Raw genomic sequence first — 21,983 nt, forward strand, 5'->3', positions numbered from 1 at the left:
ACATTCCGCTTTTTTCCTGTTTCCTGTTTACAGGTGGGTGTTTGTCATCAAGAAAGGGTATCAAGACACAGACACGTCCCTCCAGAGTTCCGTAATCACCAAGCTGAAGGGCGTGGCCTTCACCAACACCACTGAGCTGGGAGAGAGGCTCTGGGATGTGGTGGACTATGTCATACCACCTCAGGTACGTTTCCAACACCAGAACCACCAAATTCCATAGTGACTGTGTGCCCCACTAGTACATGATATGTGAGTGGACCTTCCTTTTTACCAGGGCACAAAAACATAAGAGTTAAGGCAGTCAACAGTAAGTTGGTGGGCATTCGCAGACGCCAATGTCTTCTTGAGTTGTGTCTATATGATAAATGTTTGCTGTTCCTTGCTCTGTGTGATGGCTGAAATAGTTAACTTAGTTGGCATCAAGGTAGTTTTTGGAGGTGATTTTAATTTTACAATGCCAAAATTATAATGGTAGTCCTTGAAACGAGTACATTTCTGCTTTTAAGGTTGAGCGTCTGCAAGACCTGTTATATATTCTTCTATGGGCCTTGACACACCCACCAATTGCCATTGGTTGTTACCTGTGACATTCAGAAATGCTAGCTTGTTATTGGTGCATTTCTGTAAATGTCCCTCCTTTGTATGTTTAGCTCTCTTTCCGGCGATTTCACTAAGAGAACATTTTGGTTGGCCATCACACTATACAGCGTGTGATGGCCACTCCTCCTGAATGGGCATTGCAGCCCTGTAAGCACCGTGGTTTCCCCCCACATCGCGGTTCCCAGCTGCACGGGTCTCCTACACTTTGTAGTGCTACTCTTTCACACAGCTTGTTTTTTGTTGGCCTGCCTTTCTTATCTTTCCAAATGCATTCTGGCATGCATGGTCCAACAGTTTGTTTCCAATAATGTATTGCCCTCCAGTGGCTACGTCCTAGCAAACCTTTCACCCTCCAATAGACATGGCAGCCTTGTTCCCGGATTTTTTAGATGCCTTTTTGCAACTCACCTGCTTGCTAGAGGCTCCAAAGAAGGTCCAAGTTAAGGCGAGATGGGTGCTCATTGCTTTGCAGTGGTGTGTGCTCCCAGAATGCTTTGCGGTAGTGTGTACTCCCGGCATGACCACGCCGTTTCAAATGACACCACTCTGTCTTCACCAGAAAGAAGGAGCGAGTCCAAGTCCCAGGTCAGACTCTTTATTTAAACATGGAATTAGCAGCAAACCAGGTGATAGTTCTCTTCTCTAGCGCATTTCAGGCCGCCTGGACATTGCTCACAGATGTAGAGTGCAGCTGCAAGTGCTTTTACTCTTTTTGCAACTACGACATGATATTGATGACGCTGCCTTGAACAGGACTGCTGATTGGTGAGGTTGCTGCGCACCCATTAGCAATCTGAACTCATCCCGTGAAACATATTGTTGATGATTGGACTGCACGTGTAATAAGGTCAGAGTGTCCATCTTCCAACCTCTAAATCAGGCCTTTAACGTCACGTGGATGAACAAACATTAATTCGTACTTATTAGTGCAGAACGAACTAACAAAGTTCAAATTCTCTCCTAAAATCACAGTGAAGCAAAATACAAGAAATGTGCGTGTGTGTAACATTAACCTCTTGAGTGCCCATGACGAGATGGTCCCGACATGGGCCGCGGTTGCGCTGTGCCCATGACGAGACTATCTCGTCATGAACCCCGCCCGCTAATGAAAGGGCTGGCACAGGGCGGGGAAAGGGCGGGGCACTCAAGGGGTTAACAATCGTCAAATGTCAATGTACAATCGTGTAGAAAAGTGAAGCGCCCGGGAGGTGCTATATTCGAATTACAGCCCATCCTGTTACTACGCAGGTGATGCATTCGAATTACAGCCCATCCTGTTACTACGCAGGTGATGCATTCGAATTACAGCCCATCCTGTTGCTATGGCGGTGCTGTATTCAAGTTACAACTCATCCTGTTCCTACAGAGCTTTAGCCCCTTTGCAGCGCTTCTTCTGTGCTCCAGCCTTGGCACATACATACCTTCCTAATGAATCAATCCTGCATACACCAGTGCTAGTGTGCCTGACATGCTAGTTTGGCCTCTCAGATGCCACCATCATGTGACTAACTATCGCGCCCAATCGCCGACACAATGCAATGTGTTAGGAGCGGCTGCTTTGGTGTGGAAGGTATGAGCTCAAAACAACTGTTTACATGGCTGCAGCACTTTAAAACTTGTCAACCCGTACACCCTCACCCCCCCCTGCAAACCCCTGCCCCTCCAAGCTCCCCTGTCTGGGTTGCAGAATCCAGGATAATGTGCTGCATGGATAAATACTTATAAGGTCCCAAAGGCGAGACCGATTGCATTGCAAATGCTTGTTTATGCTTCTTGACACACCTAGTTTTTCTGTCTAATGAAGATGACAATGCAAATTGTTCACAATCTCATGAAATCAATTTAGAGCATTTTAATAGTATGTTGACTGACATCCCTGAGCACTACTGCCATTTCAGGACATGAAGTCATGCCCCAAATCTACCGATTTTCCACAAAGTCTTTTCACGTGGGTACAGTTCATATTGAATCACAGACATGTCCAGTCCCTTTCGTTTGCCTCAGTCCTCAGCAGTTATATGCAATGCAGAAGCACTATGCGCTGTATTCTGAGAGCACATGCTCACACTGTTCCAAGTACAGATTGAAATGATTCTAACATAACTCGAATATTCCTCAAAATATGCCTTTATTTACTTATTTTTGTTTGTATTGATTTATGTGTCTATTTCTATTGTTTCTATTGGGCCAGTACACCAACGGTTGTTAGAACTCTTTGCATAGTGTTCTATCAACCATTAATTGTTGTCATATGTCTGGGGACATATGACAATATTAGTGTACAGAAGAGGAAAGGTGAAAGAGGGTAGGGTTTGTAGGGTATTATATGGAGAAAGAAGTCAAACCCCAGAAAAAAAGGTGGGAAAAAGGCAAAGGGAGAAACTAAGAAAAGGTAAAACAGGGAGAAGGGCCATACACGAGCCTGCAATAGCAACAAGCATTGGTAAATGCATTAGGTTTCGTCTACTTGATTAATAGTAAGCTGTTTTTTGCTGTACGTTGTAGCTTGCTGAGTATTTGTACAATATAAGATACAGAAAATCTGTTAAAACTGTTACGACTAGTATATTTACAAGAAGGCAATATGTTGTGCTGTTACTAGTGGAATAGTGTGGGTAATTAATAGCAAGATATTTGAAAAATGAAATGAAAGAGGGAAATAATAGAATTCATTGGTATAATAGAAATATTATGTGTTTTAGAGGAGTTCTGACAACTTTTGAGGCCGGTGCCACCGCACCTGCTGCACCAGTCAAATCATGACCCTATTGCCTATAAGTTAACTGCACTTGTGACTGCCTGTTCAGTAGTGAAATATTGCAATATTTGGTGTTTGGAGGGCTTCCTAGAGCTTTGGGCCCCGGTGTCACTGCACCAGCTTCACCATTGAAATCAAGACCCTACTCTCTGCAAGGTAACTTCACTTTTGACTGCTTATTTAGTAGCTATATACAATGCAGAAGCACTGCGCACTGTGGTCTAAAAGCACATGCTCACACTGTTCCAAGTACAGATTAAAATGACACACATAACTCGTGTATTCTTCACAATACGCCTGCATTTATTTATTTTTGTTTGTATTGATATATGTGTCTATTTATATTTTTTCTATTGTGCCACTACATCAGTAGTTAATTATAGCAATATTTGGGTGCCAATTCCGATCCTGGAAAAACCGGGTACGAACCGTCGGTCGGAGCGTTTTCTGCGTCCGACTCGTACCCGGGAAAAAAACATTACAAACATGCAAGTACGATTCGCACGGAAACACCATTTCCGTACGAATCGTACAAAACACCGACCGACGAAAATATACAAACAAATGTGATCCGGGAAAGCGCCGACGTGACGTCGGGACGCTTGCAGGCAGCGTTTCACGAACCAGGAAGTACGATTCGAACCGACAGCAGTCCGGACGGCAATATTTTTACGGCACCCAAAAAGTGCCAGAAAAGCGGAGTACGCCGCGAAACGACCAGATTAGGGGGCCCGGTACGCGCCGTACCACCCCCCCCAGCCCCCATGAGTACGCGCCGAACCCCCCCCAGCCCCCATGAGTACGCGCCGTACCCCCCCAGCCCCCATGAGTACGCGCCGAATCCCCCCAGCCCCCGTGAGTACGCGCCGTACCCCCCCCCAGCCCCCGTGTACATACGAGTCGAACCCCCGTGTATGTACACCCGTGTACGTACGAGTCGAACCCCCCTATGAGTCGAACCCCCGTGTATGTACACCCGTGTATGTACGAGTCGAACCCCCCGTGTATGTACACACGTGTACGTGCGGACCGTACCCCCCACGTGTATGTACACCCGTGTACGTACGAGTGGAACCCCCACCCGTGTATGTACGGTGCGTACGCACTGGGGGTACGCACCGTACATACACGGGTGGGGGTACGACTCGTACGTACACGGGTGTACATACACAGGGGGTACGGTCCGCACGTACACGGGTGTACATACACGGGGGGTTTGACTCGTATGTACACGGGTGTACATACACGGGGGGTTCGACTCGTACGTACACAGGTGTACATACACGGGGGGTACGGTCCACACGTACACGGGTGTACATACACGGGGGTTCGACTCGTACGTACACGGGGACTGGGGGGTTCGGCGCGTACTCACGGGGGCTGGGGGGGGTCGGCGCATATGCGGGCACATGTCTCCATGGTTGCTATGGGAGTTCGGTCCGTACGGTGCATTTACCATACGGTTGTAACATCGGACGCACGGGACGGATCGTACTTGCGCGCTCGGACTTCACTTTTCACATTTGTACATAAAATCGTCCGGGGATGTGTCGGACACTTTTTCCGACCCGAGGACGTGTGGGGAAATTTTCCAAATGCGATTCGTGTGGACTTTTTCCCATACGAATCGTACTTGGCAGTTTGTACGCTACTTGTACGATTCGTACGGTAAAAAGACCGGATACGAGTCGTACGGGGAAAATTTTTCCAGGATCGGAATCGGCACCTTAGTGTCTAGAGGAGTTCTGCCAACTTTTGGCCCCAGTGCCACTGCACCTGCTGCATCATTCAGATCAAACCCCTTTTAACTGCAAGGTAACTGCAATTGTGTCTGCTTGTATAGCAGTACAATATGGCAATATTGGGTGTTTAGAGAAGTTCTAACAACTGTTTGGCCTTGTGCCATTGCACCTGCTGCACCAATCAAGTCATGACCCTATTGTCTGCAAGGTAACTGCACTTGTGACTGCCTGTGTACTAGTAAAATATAGCAATATTTGGTGTTTAGTGGAGTTCTGACAACTTTTGGCCCTATTGCCACAGCACGTGCCGCATCATTTAAATCAAGCTCCTTTTAACTTCAAGGTAATTGCAATTGTGACTGCTTGTATAATAGTAAAATATACCAACGATTAGGTGTTTAGAGATGTTCTGACAACTTTTGGTCCTGGTGTCACTGCACCTGCTGCACCATTCAAATCATGACCCTGTTGTCTGCAAGGTAACCGTACTTGTGACTGCCTGTTTAGTTTTATATTTTAGCAGACATTTGGATTTAGATCCCTAGATCTTTTGGACCCGGTGCCACTCTACCTGCTGCACCATTCACATCAACTCCCTTTTAACTGCAAGGAAACTGCAATTGTGACTGCCTGTTTAGGAGTCAAATATAGCAATATTATGCTTTTAGAGGAGTTCTGACAACTTTTGGTCCCGATGCTACTGTACCTGCTGAACCATTCAAATCATGACCCTGTTGTCTGCAAGGTAACTGCACTTGTGGCTACATCTTTAGTAGTAAAATATAGCATAACTTTTGTATATTAACTTTATTTTTAACGAGCAATGTTTATTACAACATTTAGAATTTGATCATAATGGCTAAATAGATTACGTTGAAAAAATCAATCTGATAATGCCTAAAAACTGCAAAGAAAGGTAGTGAGGCATGATTAGGAATTGCCACAAACGTTCTAAGGCTAAAGCATCTGCTTTACGCAACTAAGTAATAAAAAGCAAGCATTCCAGCATACTGTTAGAAGCTGTCTGACTTTTCCATGGGAAGAGATCTTATCTTATCTTGACAGTAAATGGGGCTTAAACAGTGTGAACAGCTTTAGTAGAAGTATCATAAATGCATGCAACTAGGGAAAGCTAACAAACATAGAGTTCCACACAAAAGTGAATTTACACAGTAATTCGGCTACGAGAACTGATAAGAGCACCCTTTTAAGATATATTAAATGCAAGAGATTTTACAGGTACAGCGCAAGCACTGTGCAGGTGAAACCTAAAAAGCAGGGGAAGGTAGGGACACAACATGACACTGATGGTGAGGGACTGCCTCCATTCAGAGTCATTTATGAGCTAAAGTCCCCACATAAATGAACTTTTGGCACCATTTCCTCCTCCTTGTAAATACACCTTGATAAAGTGACTCTAGCTCTTTTCGGAATGGCAAGATATCCTGTGAAGTTGTTAAGTGGATCAGTAGGGAGTTTACGGTGGTCATAGCTGCCCCAGAATATAATTGCATTAGGCTTGGGTCATTCTGAATTTCTGAATTTCCAGTTGCTGCATGGTTTTCCTCTTGGTATCTCTTGCACCTCTTGAGACTGTCAGAAGATCTGCTCAGCGTGTATATTTTATTACTTTGGTGAGGTGATAACAGCATGAGACAGATGGTTTAACATTTTATCGAAGCCTCTAATGGAAGCCAATGTAGTTCCCTTAGAATTGGGAAGATGTTGAATTTCTTTGTCTCTGAGATAAGTCATGTAGTGGAGTACAGTATTGCTTTGATAGTTGTCAGCATGTTTGTTAGAAGACCTGTAGAATGGCATTGCTGGTATCAATATTGGAAATGGCTAGGGCCTCATTTACAAACTATTGACGCATGGCAGTCTAGCGCATCTTCAGGCTGCGCTGCCTTGCGTCAAAAGAAAAGGGCAGGAATGTGTCATATCTACAAGATACTTTTCCCCTGCACTGGCGCACAATGCACCAATGCAGACACCCTTGCGTCATGCTGAAAAGGTACCTGAATTGCCGGGATCATTGTTTTTGTGCAAGAAAGGACACCCTCCTGCACAAAAACAATTATTGGAAGCATTTTCTCTCATGTGCAGCACGCATAGAAAGAGGAAAAACCGAGGAGAAATAAATGTATTTCTCCTCATTGCGCCACTCCTACGCCTCCCCTGGGGAGGCGTAGAATTCTGATGCATTCCCAGGTTTATGATTCCTTGTAAATCTGGGAATGCTTCAGAATCCATTGGTGTTTCATGGGAACACCTACAGCAAAACCCGTGGAACACCCTTTTTCACGCAGTGTTCTGCATGTTGAGGGCACATATTTACAAGCCATGAAAAGCCACGTAGAGTGGCTTTGCGTAGCCTTGTGTAAATATGCTGTGGCACATCGCGCAACCAGAGCATCAAAAAGTGATACTCCGATGGCGCAAAAGTGCCACTCGGGCCACGTAAATGAGGCCCAATTAGCACGTGTACGACTGTCTTCATGTACTGTTAGGTGAGTAGATCTTTTATTCTCTTTAGTTAATATATTTAGAAATGTGATGATTGTTTTCAGTATATTCATGTGAAGTATCACCAACATTGAAGAGTCAAACAGTAATCCCAACAATGTCATAGTTCCTGGAAGTGTAGAAGACTTTTAGGTCTGCTAATAGTTTAAAGTCTATTTTATGTTATAGATGTGCCCTTGGTAAGAAAGTGAGATTGTTTAAGGAAGACATAGTTTCTTCTCCTTTACCTAAGCCTAATGTTTGGTCATGATGTTCTCATTAAGAGTTATGCAATATCCATACAGGGAGCTAACACTGGAGTTCTCAGAATCTGACTAACATCCAGCTCTTCAAAGAGCTTAGTTAGAGTGGTTTGAAGAATAGTCTAACCCTAGTTCCAAAAAGCATAAAATGTTTGGGATTATGCAGATCGTGCAGTCTCCCTCTCAGATCCAGAGGCCAAGTACTATCGGCTAGTAGTAAAGGTGCTGAGCTTGCAGTAGGAAGCATCCATGTCATACAGGTTTGCATCCAATGGGCTCTCATTGATATCTATTATCTTGTCCTCTTTTCCAGGGTGAAAATGTCTTCTTTGTTGTGACCAACCTGATAGTTACCCCGAATCAAAGGCAGCGGACATGTTCTGAGGTAGGTCTTCCAGCTAAAAGTCTTAAAAGTCTAGCCCTGCTCTTTACACCTCACAGATGTTAGCTGTCATAACCTCTGTATGTATTTATATGGTACTTCCGTAGGGTGAACCTAGCCAAAAGTGCGGAGTGCTGAAACAGCTTTTCAAAGATAGCTAGAAGGCAAAAGCATGCCATCACTCCAGGGTACAGAGCAGGCTACAAGGCAGTGGCCTTGGAGCACAGTGAAGAAGGGTGTGGGCGCTGGAGCTGAGTGAGAGGCGGAGGTGAAGGAGGTACTTCTAGTGGTGGTGGCTGCGTCAAGGGTGCCCTGTGGGAGTCGCTACGCAGCAGTAGAGGACGTTCACCAGATTGGGGATCTCCCACGTCTATCCACCATAAAATGAAGACTGTATGCGATCGCACCCTACCTGACACATACAACCACAGGCCCTCTTCTACTGTTGGCTGACATGGGAGGTATCTCCTGATACCCCACCGGTTATGGGTCGATAGGAACACTACCATAAAGAGTGATGCTGCCTTTGAGAATCCAAAGATCCTTCATACTATTACTTTATGTGCACACAGCCAGCTATGATTCATGTCAAGACGCCAGCACACACTGCTGACAGAGGGTCAGAGACAATGGCTTTGGCCCTCAAAGCCAATCACTACACATGCTGCACTCTAGGATCCTCATTACGAGGTGTGCATAATTTATCATGTGCTTTAATTATCACCTATTATGGTTTTCCTCCTAAAATGGGGCATAATATTACCTATTTTTGTGCTTAATGCACCACCATCCACATTTTGCAGTATTTACCTGGCCTTTCTCTCCATCTGAAATCTATCCAGGGGACGCAGATTTTATCACACCCTCGATGGACCGGTTGCAATAAAAATGCAAATTCATAATTCCTATGTGTTTGGGGCTGGAACTTAAAATTATCAGAATGGCTATAGAAGTCAATTTTATTTACAGCTGTATGACAAAGATGTCTTAGAACGTTACATAAGAAAGAGGAGATGGTAAGCCTGGAAACAAATGTATTTGATCTGCAAAAACAATTGGGCAATTTATTCTACAGAGACAAACATCTGAAAAATAGGGCAGATGACATAATGGGTTGAATCTGCAAAAATAAAAAAATGGGCATTGTGGGGTAGCCCAAAAAACAAGCATTTGTAATGCAATCGGTCTCGCATTTGCGACTTTATATGTATTTAGCTGTGCAGCACATTAGCCTGGGTGCTGAAACATCTACTGTTTTTTAATATGGAGGGAAAGTAAGCACCAAACTGCGTGATGCGCCAGGCATGGGAACACATGGAGAGAAATATGACCTTTCAGCTGGAAATGGTATTGTCCAAAGATCTGTTTTTAATAAATAATCAGGGCTTTCGATGGTCATATCACTGAAAATAAAAGATTTGAAAAACATGTTATTATCTACGGGTGCCCGTGGAACACAATTTCTATGGACTGTAATCTAGAGAATCTTAAGGTGATTCTGGTATTTTACTGACTGATAAATATATACTAAAGTATATACAAGAGGTCTCAAATGCTCGACCTGCTGCAGCATGTGCTGCAGCACCCTCCGCAATGCAAAAGATAGGTATTGCGTCCGCCGTGGTGGCACGTGCATCCTAATGCCTTTTGCGGGACCGCCGACAGCCTGTTGGGCAGTCCCGTATACGATAGGGTGGCAGCTGGACGTAAGTCCGACCGCCATCCTAATCACCCCCTAAGTGAGAGGAGTCTGTAGACATCTCAGCTAAGGGCTCTCTACAGAGGATCTAAGCAGCAAATGATGGTCAGTTGGTACCACTCCATGTCACTAAGTACCATGAGAGGTGTAAACTGGTCTCTGAGTGCATACCAAAGAGTATTGATACGGTCTCTGAAAAATGATCCATTGTAAAGACCCCATGTGAGACTCAAGCATTTTCAGTGAAGTAATTTGGCTAAGTTAGGAAGGGGCAAGTGAAGGTATGGGAACTGGTGGACTTCTATGTAGTTTACCTCAACGGTGTTAAGACAAAATATTGAGTACAAAATATTGAATAAACAATATCTTGATATTGTAATATCGTCTGCAAGAATATCGTTGTCAGGAATATCGAATTTAAGGCAAATAATATTGTTTATTGAAATATCGAAGTCATTAATATCATCTATATAAATATATATTTGGTTATCATTTCTTTTTTTTAAATATTGTTATGTATTTCAGTACATATTTTTAGTGTATCTGATGTATATTTTTTGTATTATTATTGTTGATGTTTTTTAATATAGTTGTTAAACTTTTAGAAGTTATCAAATTTAATTAAATCAATGTTTGTGATTTTTAGTACTGTAGTGGGCTGTGGATTAATAGGGGTACAGGGTGGGAAGTAATTTAATTATAATAAATGATTCTTAACAAATTAATATTATTTATTTAATTAATTATTAATTATGTTAATTGTGCAATACCTTTTTTAATTTAATTTGTATGTGTGGGGTGTGGGCTTTATAGGGGTACAGATGGGAAGTAATGTCATTTTAATTAATTAGTAATTCGCTGTTAATTAATATTAATTATTTAATTTATATTTAATTATTTAACTTGTGTAATTTAATTTTTTTAGGTGTGTGTTGAGGCTTTTTAGGGGTACAGTGTGGGGAGTACATCAATTCAAAATTAATTAATAATTTGTTGTTAATATTAATTATTTAATTGATAATCATGTTAATTGTGTAATTATTTTTTATTTTAGGTGTAGGTTGGGGGGTTCATAGGGGTACAGGGTGGAAAGTAAATTAATTATAAGTAAAAGATATTTATATTTTTAATAGAACAATATTTAATAGATAATTAATTTGTTTAATTGTGCAATTACATTTTTTTATTTAAATTTTAGGTTTGGGTTGTGGGTTTTGTAGGGGTATTTAAAGGGAAGAAAATGTATTGTAATTAGGTAAAAAAAATTTTAATTGATATTCATTTTTACATTGATAATTAATTTTTTGAATTGTGTAATTCATTTGTTGTATATTTTTAGGGTTGTGTTGTGTGTTTTGTGTGGGGATATTGTGGGAAGTAATTTATTTATATTTAAATAATCATTTTTTTTTATTTGATAGTGTAAATAATTTGCTTTTTAAAGTTTTGTTTTAGGTGAATCGTGTGAGTTTTCTAGGGGTATATGGCGGGATGTAACTAAATTAAAATAATTTAAGAAATTATTTTTGTTTATAAATAATTTATAAATAAAAATATTTATTTACATTAAATATATGTTTGTATTTTAATTATAATATTATTTGTAGTTATTTATTATATGTATTTAAAATTATAATAAGTATTTATTTGATTTAATTTTTAATATAAAATATATTTGCATTTTTTTAACATATTTATATATTTGTTGCATCAGCTGCAGTGGGAATAGTAAACTTTACCCCTCCACAATCCAACACTTTCCCTTCTTTTGCGCTGATTGAAGTGGGAATAGTACATTTTACCACTCAGCAATCCAACAGTTTCCCTACTGTTGCTGCACTGATTGGAGTGGGAATAGTAAATGTTATCTCTCTGCAATTCAACACTTTCACTACTGTTGAACTGACTAGAGTTGAAATAATAAATTTTACCCCTCCGCAATCCAACATTTTCCCTACTGTTGAACTGAGTGGAGTGGGAATAGTCAATTTTACCTCTCCGCAATATAACACTTACTCTACTGTTGTATTGTGTGTAGTGGGACTTATAAATTTTACTCCTCCTGAGTATGACACTTTGGGGCCTATTACGATCTCGGTCGGAGGCTTTCCGACAAAGATCGTCGGTTTCAATTCCGACCCCCTTATTACAATCGAGGTGGTCGGAATTTAAACTGGTCGTTCATTCCAGCTGTATTCTGAAGGGCTCAAGGAACCCGGTGGCCAGTCGTAGACCGGCCCGTAATCCCAATGGATGGCTTTTCAGCTGTTGGGATAACGATGCTCGGTTTCTGACAGGCTTTCCATGCCGGGCTTTCCGACATGGAAGACCTGTCAGAAAGCGAGTTTGGGGGTCTTAGCAGGGCCCCCTTCTACTTGGGGCCTCCAGTTGATCCCTGAACCATGTGGCAGGCACCCAGAGGTGCCTGCCACGTGGTGCAGGGATGAACACAATGTCCAATTTCCCTATGGGAGCTTGTGCTGCGATCTGTTTACAGCTGTAGCACACGCTCCCATCGGGAAATGTGAGAATGCGACCGCACCATGTGCAGTCGCATCGTAATTAGGCTGTCGGTACCGCCGACCGGAGGCTGGTCGTCCTGATTCCGTGATGATGTTGATCCGAAGCAACTCCGACCGACATCATATTTGGCCCCTTTGTCTACTCTTGTATAAATTGTAGTGGGAATAGTATATGTATTCATTTTAAAATTTTATAGTTTACTTTATATTGTTTACATTTACATTCATGTGGATTTGGTTATTTAAAAGTATAATATTTACAATTATTAATGTTTTTAATATTTTATTTATTATTAGTAGATACAACATTTGTATTTTGTTTCATTTTTTATTTGTAATTAAAGTGTCTTTTTTATTATATTATTGGATATATGAATATATATATATTTTTAAAAAATATTGTTACATTTAATAAGTTTTAAATGATAATCTAAATTAAAAATATTAATTTAATATTAGTAAATTCAATATATGTAAATAAATATATATCTTGATATAGATATTTCTGTTTTAATTTTTGAAAATAATGACAATATGGTGCCGATTTCGATCCGTTAAAAAAAATTACCGTACGACTCGTATCCGTATTTTTTTACGTACAAATCGTACAAGTCCCGTACAACCGGTGAAGTACAATTCGTACGTAAAAAAATACATATGAATCGTATCGGGAAAAGGTCTACGAGACGTCCCCGGACAGTTTTACGTACGAGTCATAAAACTGAAGTCCGAGCGCACAAGTCCGATCCGTACCGGCGTTCCGAATACACAAGCGTATGGAAAACGTCCCGTACGGAGTGAACTTTGTATGACCCCTACCCCGGGTACACTTGTGCCCGGGGTACGAGTCGTACAGCCCCCCCAGCCTCCCCCCCGCGTATGTCTGCACCGTACCCCCCCGTGTATATCCGCACCGTACCCCCCACCCGTGTATGTCCGCACCGTACCCCCCCACCCGCGTATGTCTGCACTGTACCCCAGGCGTACCCCAGTCCTCGCGTATGTACAGACTGTACATACGCGAGGATTGGGGTACGCCTGGGGTACGGTGCGGACATACGCGGGTGGGGGGGTAAGGTGCAGACATACGCACCGTACATACGCACTGTTGGCCTATGTACGGTGCGTACCCCAACAGCGCGTATGTATGCACTGTATATATGCAATGTTGGGATACGCACCGTACATGATGACACGTACGATGTGGTTGATGGCGTGTACGTCGCATACCGGGCCCCCTTTTCGTCGTGCATGGCAGCGTACTTAGCTTTTACGGTACTTTTTGGCTCCTGTAAAAAAATAGCCGTGCGGAGTGCTGTAGGTACGAATCGTACTTGCTGGTCCGTAAAACGCTGCCTGACTCCGTGCGGACGTCGCGTACGCGCTGTCCAGGATCAGAATAGTAGGTATTTTTTAGCCGTGCGGTATTTTTTACGATTCGTACGCAAATGGTATTTCTGTACGAATCGTACTTGCTGGTTTGTAAGGTGGATTTCCCCGGTACGAGTCGTACGGACAATACGCTCCGTACGACCATTCGTACCCGGGTTTTACAGGATCGGAATCGGCACCTATATGTTATTTATTTTCATAAAAGTTATTAAATATTTTTCATTTGTATTATACTAGTAGTATATTTCATTTAATTAATGTTTGCTATTTAAATGTATATATATTTAAAAATCGATATTTTAGACAACTATATTAGTGACACAATATTTTTATTCGATATTTTTGTAATTTAAATTATAAGTATAGGAAGTCAAGATAATTGACATCGATATTTTTGACTCCATTTTTTTGTATATAGATATTTTGGTAGTCGATATTTTGTCAGTGAACCGTGACTGGTCCTGTGTTGGAAGTGGCAGTGAGTTAGTGCTGTGGTTGCGATCTTCTAATGCTTGGCACATATTTTCAATAATGGTGGTTTAGTACGTCTACTGTATTCAGCAATTGCACTCCACAGCGTGGTTTATGTGGGGCAATGGCCACCTGAGTTGGGGGCAGGAAAAGGGATGATCAGGCACTATTGGCATCCTGCTTTATTTCCTGTGTTTGAGAAGGGAACATGTGGATTTGTGACATGAAATGACAGTCGTCTGGTCAGATATGTCAAGAAGCATCACCTCCTAGCATACAATAAAAGGCACACTGTTCAGGTAAAACTTCATGAGGAGGCACATGTAGACAAGAAAGAATGTCAGAGCTTTAGTGAGACCACAATGGCAGGAGGTTTCCTCTACCTACTCTGTGTATGCCACAGGAGACCTGATCTGGATTAGACTGCGGGTCCGTTTAAATGTCTGACTCCATAACAGATCCTGATGTATGGTTTTTAGTAGTGTCTGGCGCATTAAATGCAAGACACATCTGTCGTGTAAATAAACATAGCTCTAATAGCGACACAATAAAGTTCTTCCCATTGGTGACGGCTCACTGCTGTCCATACAGAGGTGATTTGCTGCCATGTGGAGGAGATTTCAATCAAATGGTGGATCCTGATATGGCTAGATCACACCCACATTAGAAGTCTCAAGCCCAAGAATCCAGATCCCTTGAAATACCCCTTAAAATTACAACCTGCCAGGCGTCTGGGAAGAACTTTAACCCAGGTTGGGAGACTGCACCTTTTACTCTCCGGTGCATCACTTACTCACTAGATTAGAGATGTTCATGGGGATGTTGATGGAAATTAGTTGTTAAAGTCTTAAAGGCAAAACATTTTGGCAGGACACTTCCTCATCAGTGTCCATTAATTGTCACTTTGCAGTTGGAAGTGGCCCATCGAAAGATACAAACACAGTTTCCTCACAATGGTCATTGTTGACACATTTCTAACATCCTGAGGGAAACAATCACAAACTATTTTCATGAGACTACAGGTTCGGTATGGGATGTAGATGCTGAATGAGAAGTTTTTACTGGGGTGCTGCTAAGAGTATGTGTGGGGACAATGTGATGTGTGCAGAGTCCTAGGGGTCTCTTTGCAATATCTAGAACAGTAAATGGACAACCTGTAGGGACAATTCCACACGGATCATCTGCTCTCTAACAACAATACATAGCCAGGTTTATCCTCAATGAAAAGAAATTCCCAATATTTAACAATTTTATTTTACTTTATCACGACTCTTCGCACATCTAACATTGCTCCCAAATAGGAGGTTTGGGTGAGCCAGCCTAGCAATAATACGTGCTGGAGATGGAACACCCTTATTGAAGCATGCAACCTATTGTGAGCGAGGTAGTGAGTCACCTTTTTAAGAATACTCTAAAGATACCAGAAAGTCACATACTCTGTAAGCAGATCTCAAACATTTCAATCAAGTAAACAAAGGATTTTTCTTTGCAATAACTGGCCAGTTTATTTTGGGCATATATAAGTATGAGACAGTGGCTCTATAAAGACACCTCTTTCTCTCTCTCTAGGGCAGATAAGATTTACGCCATAGAGAGACAGCTAGATATTTCTCAGTAGGTTCTCTCATATACCTGTGCCCTCTTTTGTGCGCTTTTAAATATGCATTTCAAAATCGAGGTCCTTTCTCGGTTCTGACTATAATATAATTTATATATACACAAACGAGGGAAAAAGGAAGAGATGTGATATTCTCTCATATCTAGAGTACAACATAGGATAAACACTAGGGGGCCGATTAGGATGTAGGGCAGATCGCCACTGCCCGCACGGTGGTGTCGATTCGCCCTACATCCTTCGACCAGGCAGAAAAGGGTTTAATATGGTGGCGGTGTCTGCTAGACACCGCCATCCATATTAGCATGGGGGCGGAAACCTGCCTTTCCGTGGCGGCAACGAGCATGCGGAATTGTCTTCCAGGGGCCCATTGCGGGCCCCCAGGGTATTGGGGGTGGGGCGTGCACATGGAGGGTACCTATGGTACCCCCTGCATTGTCATGGACATGGTGGCAGGCACCTCGCGGTGCCTGTCACCTTGTGCATGACAATGCACACCGTGCATTCCCAGCATTGTGGCGGGCGGTGCTGTGAGCACCGCCCACCACAATGCTGGGAATGGAGTATGCCACCGCCACATTGGCGGTGGCATCCTAATTGCCGTCGCGGGACCGCCGCCCCACTGGCAGCCGGTCCCAGCACCACTAGGGTGGCGGGCAGACGGAAGTCCGCCCGCCATACCAATGGGCCCCTAGTTTCTTTAAAAGTGCCCTCACCCACTAATGGCGGCATTCTTCATCATTGGGCGTGCTACAACATCCCTGGGCAGACCAAGACCAGGGATAGAGCAAAGGTAAAAGGGGAAGACAGTACACATATATATGAAAATCTAACATGTAGAACAAAACAGTGATTAAAACTATCTCAGTGATGCCCTAAACTATTTTTTTTCTTGAATCCTGGATAGGATTAAAAAATCTGTAGTGGTGATAATACGGGGATATTAATGCCCCTCCATCCCTCTTATCTGCTCTCATGTCAACATGTTTCGGCCACTCTCAATTGCCCAACTGGGTCATTCGGCCTTCCTCAGGACTTAGATATCCCGCTTATTTTTCCACACCTTACTTATAGTTTCAGTTTGGGGAATTGGGATACAAATATCCAAAATATGATGACCTTATTTGTCAATCCTTGGTAACCACATACAGGGTGATCCAAGTTTCATTATGAATTTTTCTGAAAATGGAGTGTGAGCAGGAACATCTTCCTGTAGTGGCACAATCGTCAAGGGAAGGACGTCGCTAATTCTCGCTACTCACTGCCCGTGGAGGTAATATAATATATGCCTGTTGCCAGTGTCAAGAACAGGTTGGATGTTCACCAACACCTGGGATGTCTGTTAGAGGGACCGCACAGAGATGCCCAATCTCATCCACACCACATGCCCTACCTCAGGAGCCTAGTGAGGATAAAGAGTGGGAATAGTAGCATCTGGCAGAGGACATCTTGTGTCCCTCTATGCAGACGATGTATTATTGTATGTGTTTGTGTGTGACCATGGCAACGGAGAGGCAGTCCTGTTAGAGAAGGTAGAACATGTTGGCTTGTTCTCCGGGTTAAATTTTTAGCAGATTAAACTGTTGCCCCCATTTCGGCTGCACTAGTTAAGCCTCTATGAATGAATTAACAAGTCACTGCCCCAGCTTGTGCTTGAAGCCAATTCTTTGAAAAACCGCCACAGATAAATCACTACCTGAGCAGAGTCTACCCTGTGAATCATAGATGGAATAGCCATAGCGGTTATGAGGAAATTGTTGGTAACAGAGTAGAGTGCTTAGATTGCATGCCCTTGTCTTTTAAGCGCTACATAGAATCCTCTCAAGCCTGGTGTATGGCCTGAACAGACACAGTGTATCATCACTCCACAAATCACACATTCTGTGTGACAGAGGAGGGCCGGAGCTCTTAGGCTGAACTTCATTGCAAGGCTGGGCAGCTTCAGTTCACTGCAGCGGCTCATAGAGCTGGTCTCTTCGGCAACCGTTGCACCTAGAACCAACGATGGCCTTTTGTTGCCCTCACCACAAGGTGTTTCCTGGTGCAGAGATCAGTCAACCTCACACTTTGCATACTTATTTTCACACCCTGCATCTTGCTGCAAAAAACGTGTTACATTTCCTTCAGCAACAGTTGCACCTAGAATAAACGATGACCTTCTGTTGCCCTCTCCACACGGTGTTTCCTGGTGCTGAGAACAGTCAACCTCACACTTTGCATACTTATTTTCACACCCTGCATCTTGCTGCAAAAAACGTGTTACATTTCCTTCAGCAACAGTTGCACCTAGAACCAACTACGACATTTTGCTGCCCTCACCACAAGGTATTTCCTGGTGCAGAGAACAGTCAATCTCTCACCTTGCATACACTTATTTTCACGCCCTGCATCTTCCTGCAAATAATGTTACATTTCCTTCAGCAACCTTTGCACCTAGAATAAACGATGGCCTTTTGTTGCCCTCTCCACAAGGTGTTTCCTGGTGCAGAGAACAGTCAACCTCACACTTTGCATACTTATTTTTTTTTTTTTGTTTCGCAATTTTTTTTTACATTTTTTTCCAAAGTACCAAAACATTGAATAACTGTCACATATCCGTCAAAAAATAGAAAAACATGGTAACGAATAAAATAATCAATAGGAACAGGAAATGCAGAAAAGAATGAAGTAGCGGATGGAGACGAGAATAAAAAAAGAGAAAAAAAGACACCAAAGAACAAATCATACATTTCAATACAATAATCAATGTTTCAAATATTGACAAAAAACGAATAATACAACAAAAGATACAAAAATACATATTCATACAACAAAGAACGAAACAAAGAAATGTTAATATATACATTCAAGAATAAAATCCCTAGTGTAAACACATAAATATTAAAAGTATAAAACCAAATCAAAATCAGCGTACAATTATAAACGAACCCCGTACATGGATGAAATTAGCTAAATAATCATTCAGTTGATAAATAATGTTTTCAAAGTTAGCCACATCGTACATATCTTTAAGCTGAGATAAAAGACGTGCACGATGTTGCAAACTTTGAGAAAATGATTTATAAATTGAATGAAAATGAATCTAATTACATTCACTTAGTTTCACAATCTGCATCTTGCTGCAAATAACGATTGACTTTTCCTTCTAAAGACCGGGCAGTTTTCTACTGGGTGATGTGTCCAAGCAAACTTCTTTTATAAGGTTTTCTCTTCAGTCTGAATGATCTGCCGCCAAACCCCTGACTCTTAAAATTAGGAACAGGCAGGAAGAAGGTCAAGGATTATTATTCCACGATAAAAGGCAGCCCAAGTACACTGCGCAGCGCCTTGAAGCTGGTACTGTACGCTGTCCCAGCGGAGGCAGGCCGCATGGCAGAGACCGCACTAGGCAGACCCTCCAGGATTTCGCGATTTCGCGATTTCGCGGCTTGCCGCAAAATCGGCACTTTTGTAAAAATGCCGCGATTTTTACAAAAGTGCCCGCGAAATCGGCAATGTACAACCCCTGTCAGGTAGTAATAACAGCAAGACCCCAATAATGAAGCATGACGTAAATGAACATTTGTTGTGTGAGGAGTATTTTACAAACATGCAATGTTCCGTGGACCCCTACAGTGTATTTTCTAACTCTAAAACTGTATATGTAGGGGATACATTTATGCGTTGTAATGGCTATTTTAATATTTATACCTTATTATGCTGCCACTGCCTTGTAACAGTGATGTGTATTAAAGCTGTAAGTTTAGCTAACAATCCCAGTGATGAAAATAATACCCATATACCATATATGCCTTTCTTGCATGTACGCAGCCAATTATTCTTGATTCTTTTCAAACTTGTAACTAGTGCATGTTAGAAATACTTTTTTGTGTTGTTAGGTATTGTACATTTTTGCCCTTATTGTGCTGGCCTTGCACTATGTTTTGTAACTTGTAACGGTAACGACAGCACAGTGAGGCCAACAGCCAACACAGAAAATGACTGCTGCAGCATACATAGTGAAGACGTATTAAAATGTATTCACTATGAATGCTTCTGCAGACATCTTCTCTGTTTACTGCTGGCCTCGGCAAACTCACACATGGCAGAGTGAAAACGCTTCCTAAAAGGTCCTTTAAAAGTCAGCTGGAAGAGTTTTCACAGTTGACTATTAAAGGGCAATTTAGTAAGCTTCCTTTTCTGTCTTGCCACTGAAGTCTTCTTCTACGTCCTTTTCCACCGCGGCCGTAACACTACACACTGAGACAGACACACAGACAAACAGAGGCGCACAAACACAGAGACACACACACAGGCACAGATAGACACACATAGATAGAGTCACAAACACACAAGAGCCACACATAGGCAAACACAAACAGACCCACACACAGAGACAGAGATACAGGGACACACTAAAACAGACACACAATGATAGATAGACATAGACAGGAACACACACGAAGAGAGACACCCAAAGACAGAGACACACACACAGAGACAGACATACATAGACGCACATACAGAGACACACACACAGACAGAGATACCAATGAAATACACACAGACACACATACAACACACAAAGGCACATACGGAGACAGAGCGCATACACTAAGACAGAGTGCACACAATGAGGCAGAAACACACACAGACCAAGAAACACATCCAAAGACCCACACACTAAGTCGTACATACAGAGATGCGGAGACAGAAATGAACACACAGAGACACACACAGAAACAGATGCCCAGTTGGAGATGTACAGACAGAGACGTACAGACACTGAGGTACAGACAGAGACGCACAGACAGAGGTGCACAAACAGAAACGCACTGACAAATGCAGAGTGGAGCTGCAGGGGCTCTTAGAAGGGGTGAAACAACAGCGAGGCCGCATTAACATGCAAATGGTCTTTAAAAGACCTGTGAAGTGCTCGGGTGCGGCTGTGTGTGTGTCCGGGAAGCTGTCTGGGCTGCCGCACACGACAGGGGGGGCTGAAGCCCTTTGCGTCCAATGGGTGTTGCGCGCCTGCCCACAGGGGTATCGAAAACAACTCCCCATTAAACTCTTCTCCCCTCAATCAGATCACCTGCTGTCCATACACTTCTGTGAGGTGGAGGCAGCATCTGATATACTCAAGACATCTGATGGCCCAGCAAACCGGGAGCGTTTTCTACTCTGCAGGATCCTGATCCAATATAAGTAAAGGACCTGATCCAAGCGGCCTTGAAGGCATGTAAAGCACAAGGGCAAAGAGCAACTCTGTGTGGTGAAGACCTGTGGGCTATCGTCTGCGCCTCTGACCTATCGCGTGACCCTGATTAATCCCATTTAAAATATTAGGTGTGCCCCCGTACCTACTCATTTCCCGTTTCCTTGACATGATGCTAAATTTATAATCTTAATTTATTTATATAACATTAATTTAGAGGTTGACTTTTAAGTGCCATATTTATTTAGGTCTAGCATGTGTCCAGCCGCCCTCAGACTTTCAGGCGAGAAAAGGGTTAAGGATGTGCCAAACACCGGTCCCGCAATGTGTCAAAAGGTGTGATAACTGCTACCAACCTATACTAAAGCAAATGGAGAATTGCATTTCCAAAGGATAACAGCCTTCACCTGTGGGCTGCTTCATCTGTTCCATATTCCAGGTTCCCTATTCAAAGTGGAATACTCTGCTAAAAGAGTTTCCATTGACTTGCGGCTGAAAATGAATGATTATGAGTAAAATAAAGTGCCGCAAAAATGCCGCTAAATTTCCATAATTGTGCCGCTAAATTTCCATATTTGTGCCGCTAAATTTGCGAATCCATGCCGCTATATCCTGGGGGGTCTGACTAGGGGTGACTTGATGCTTACTTCCCAAGGCTGAACCACTCCCACAGAAGCAGCTGTGAAACAGCTGTCACAAGAAATTCATGAGATCAATGTATGAATGAATATTAGCATTATAAAGAGCAAACATTGCCCTGAGGCGTCAAGGCGCTACGGAAAGGGCCATCAGACGAGAGTGCATGAAAGGCTCACAGTGATTTGCTGGTGAAGAGCCAAT

The 21,983-nt window shown here is 42.6% G+C and overlaps 1 protein-coding gene across 1 annotated transcript in view; it reads left to right on the forward strand.

The window, feature by feature from the left end:
* The window catches only part of P2RX5 (purinergic receptor P2X 5), a 505,454-nt gene that overhangs the window by 203,192 nt on the left and 280,279 nt on the right, over positions 1-21,983 (forward strand). The window contains exons 2-3 of the mRNA XM_085649317.1: positions 34-184; positions 8,182-8,253. Coding sequence (XP_085505443.1) covers positions 34-184; positions 8,182-8,253 — 223 coding nt within the window. The remainder of the gene's footprint in view (positions 1-33; positions 185-8,181; positions 8,254-21,983) is intronic.

This window comes from Triturus cristatus, chromosome 3_2, assembly GCF_964204655.1.
Source record: "Triturus cristatus chromosome 3_2, aTriCri1.1, whole genome shotgun sequence".
NCBI lineage: Eukaryota > Metazoa > Chordata > Amphibia > Caudata > Salamandridae > Triturus > Triturus cristatus.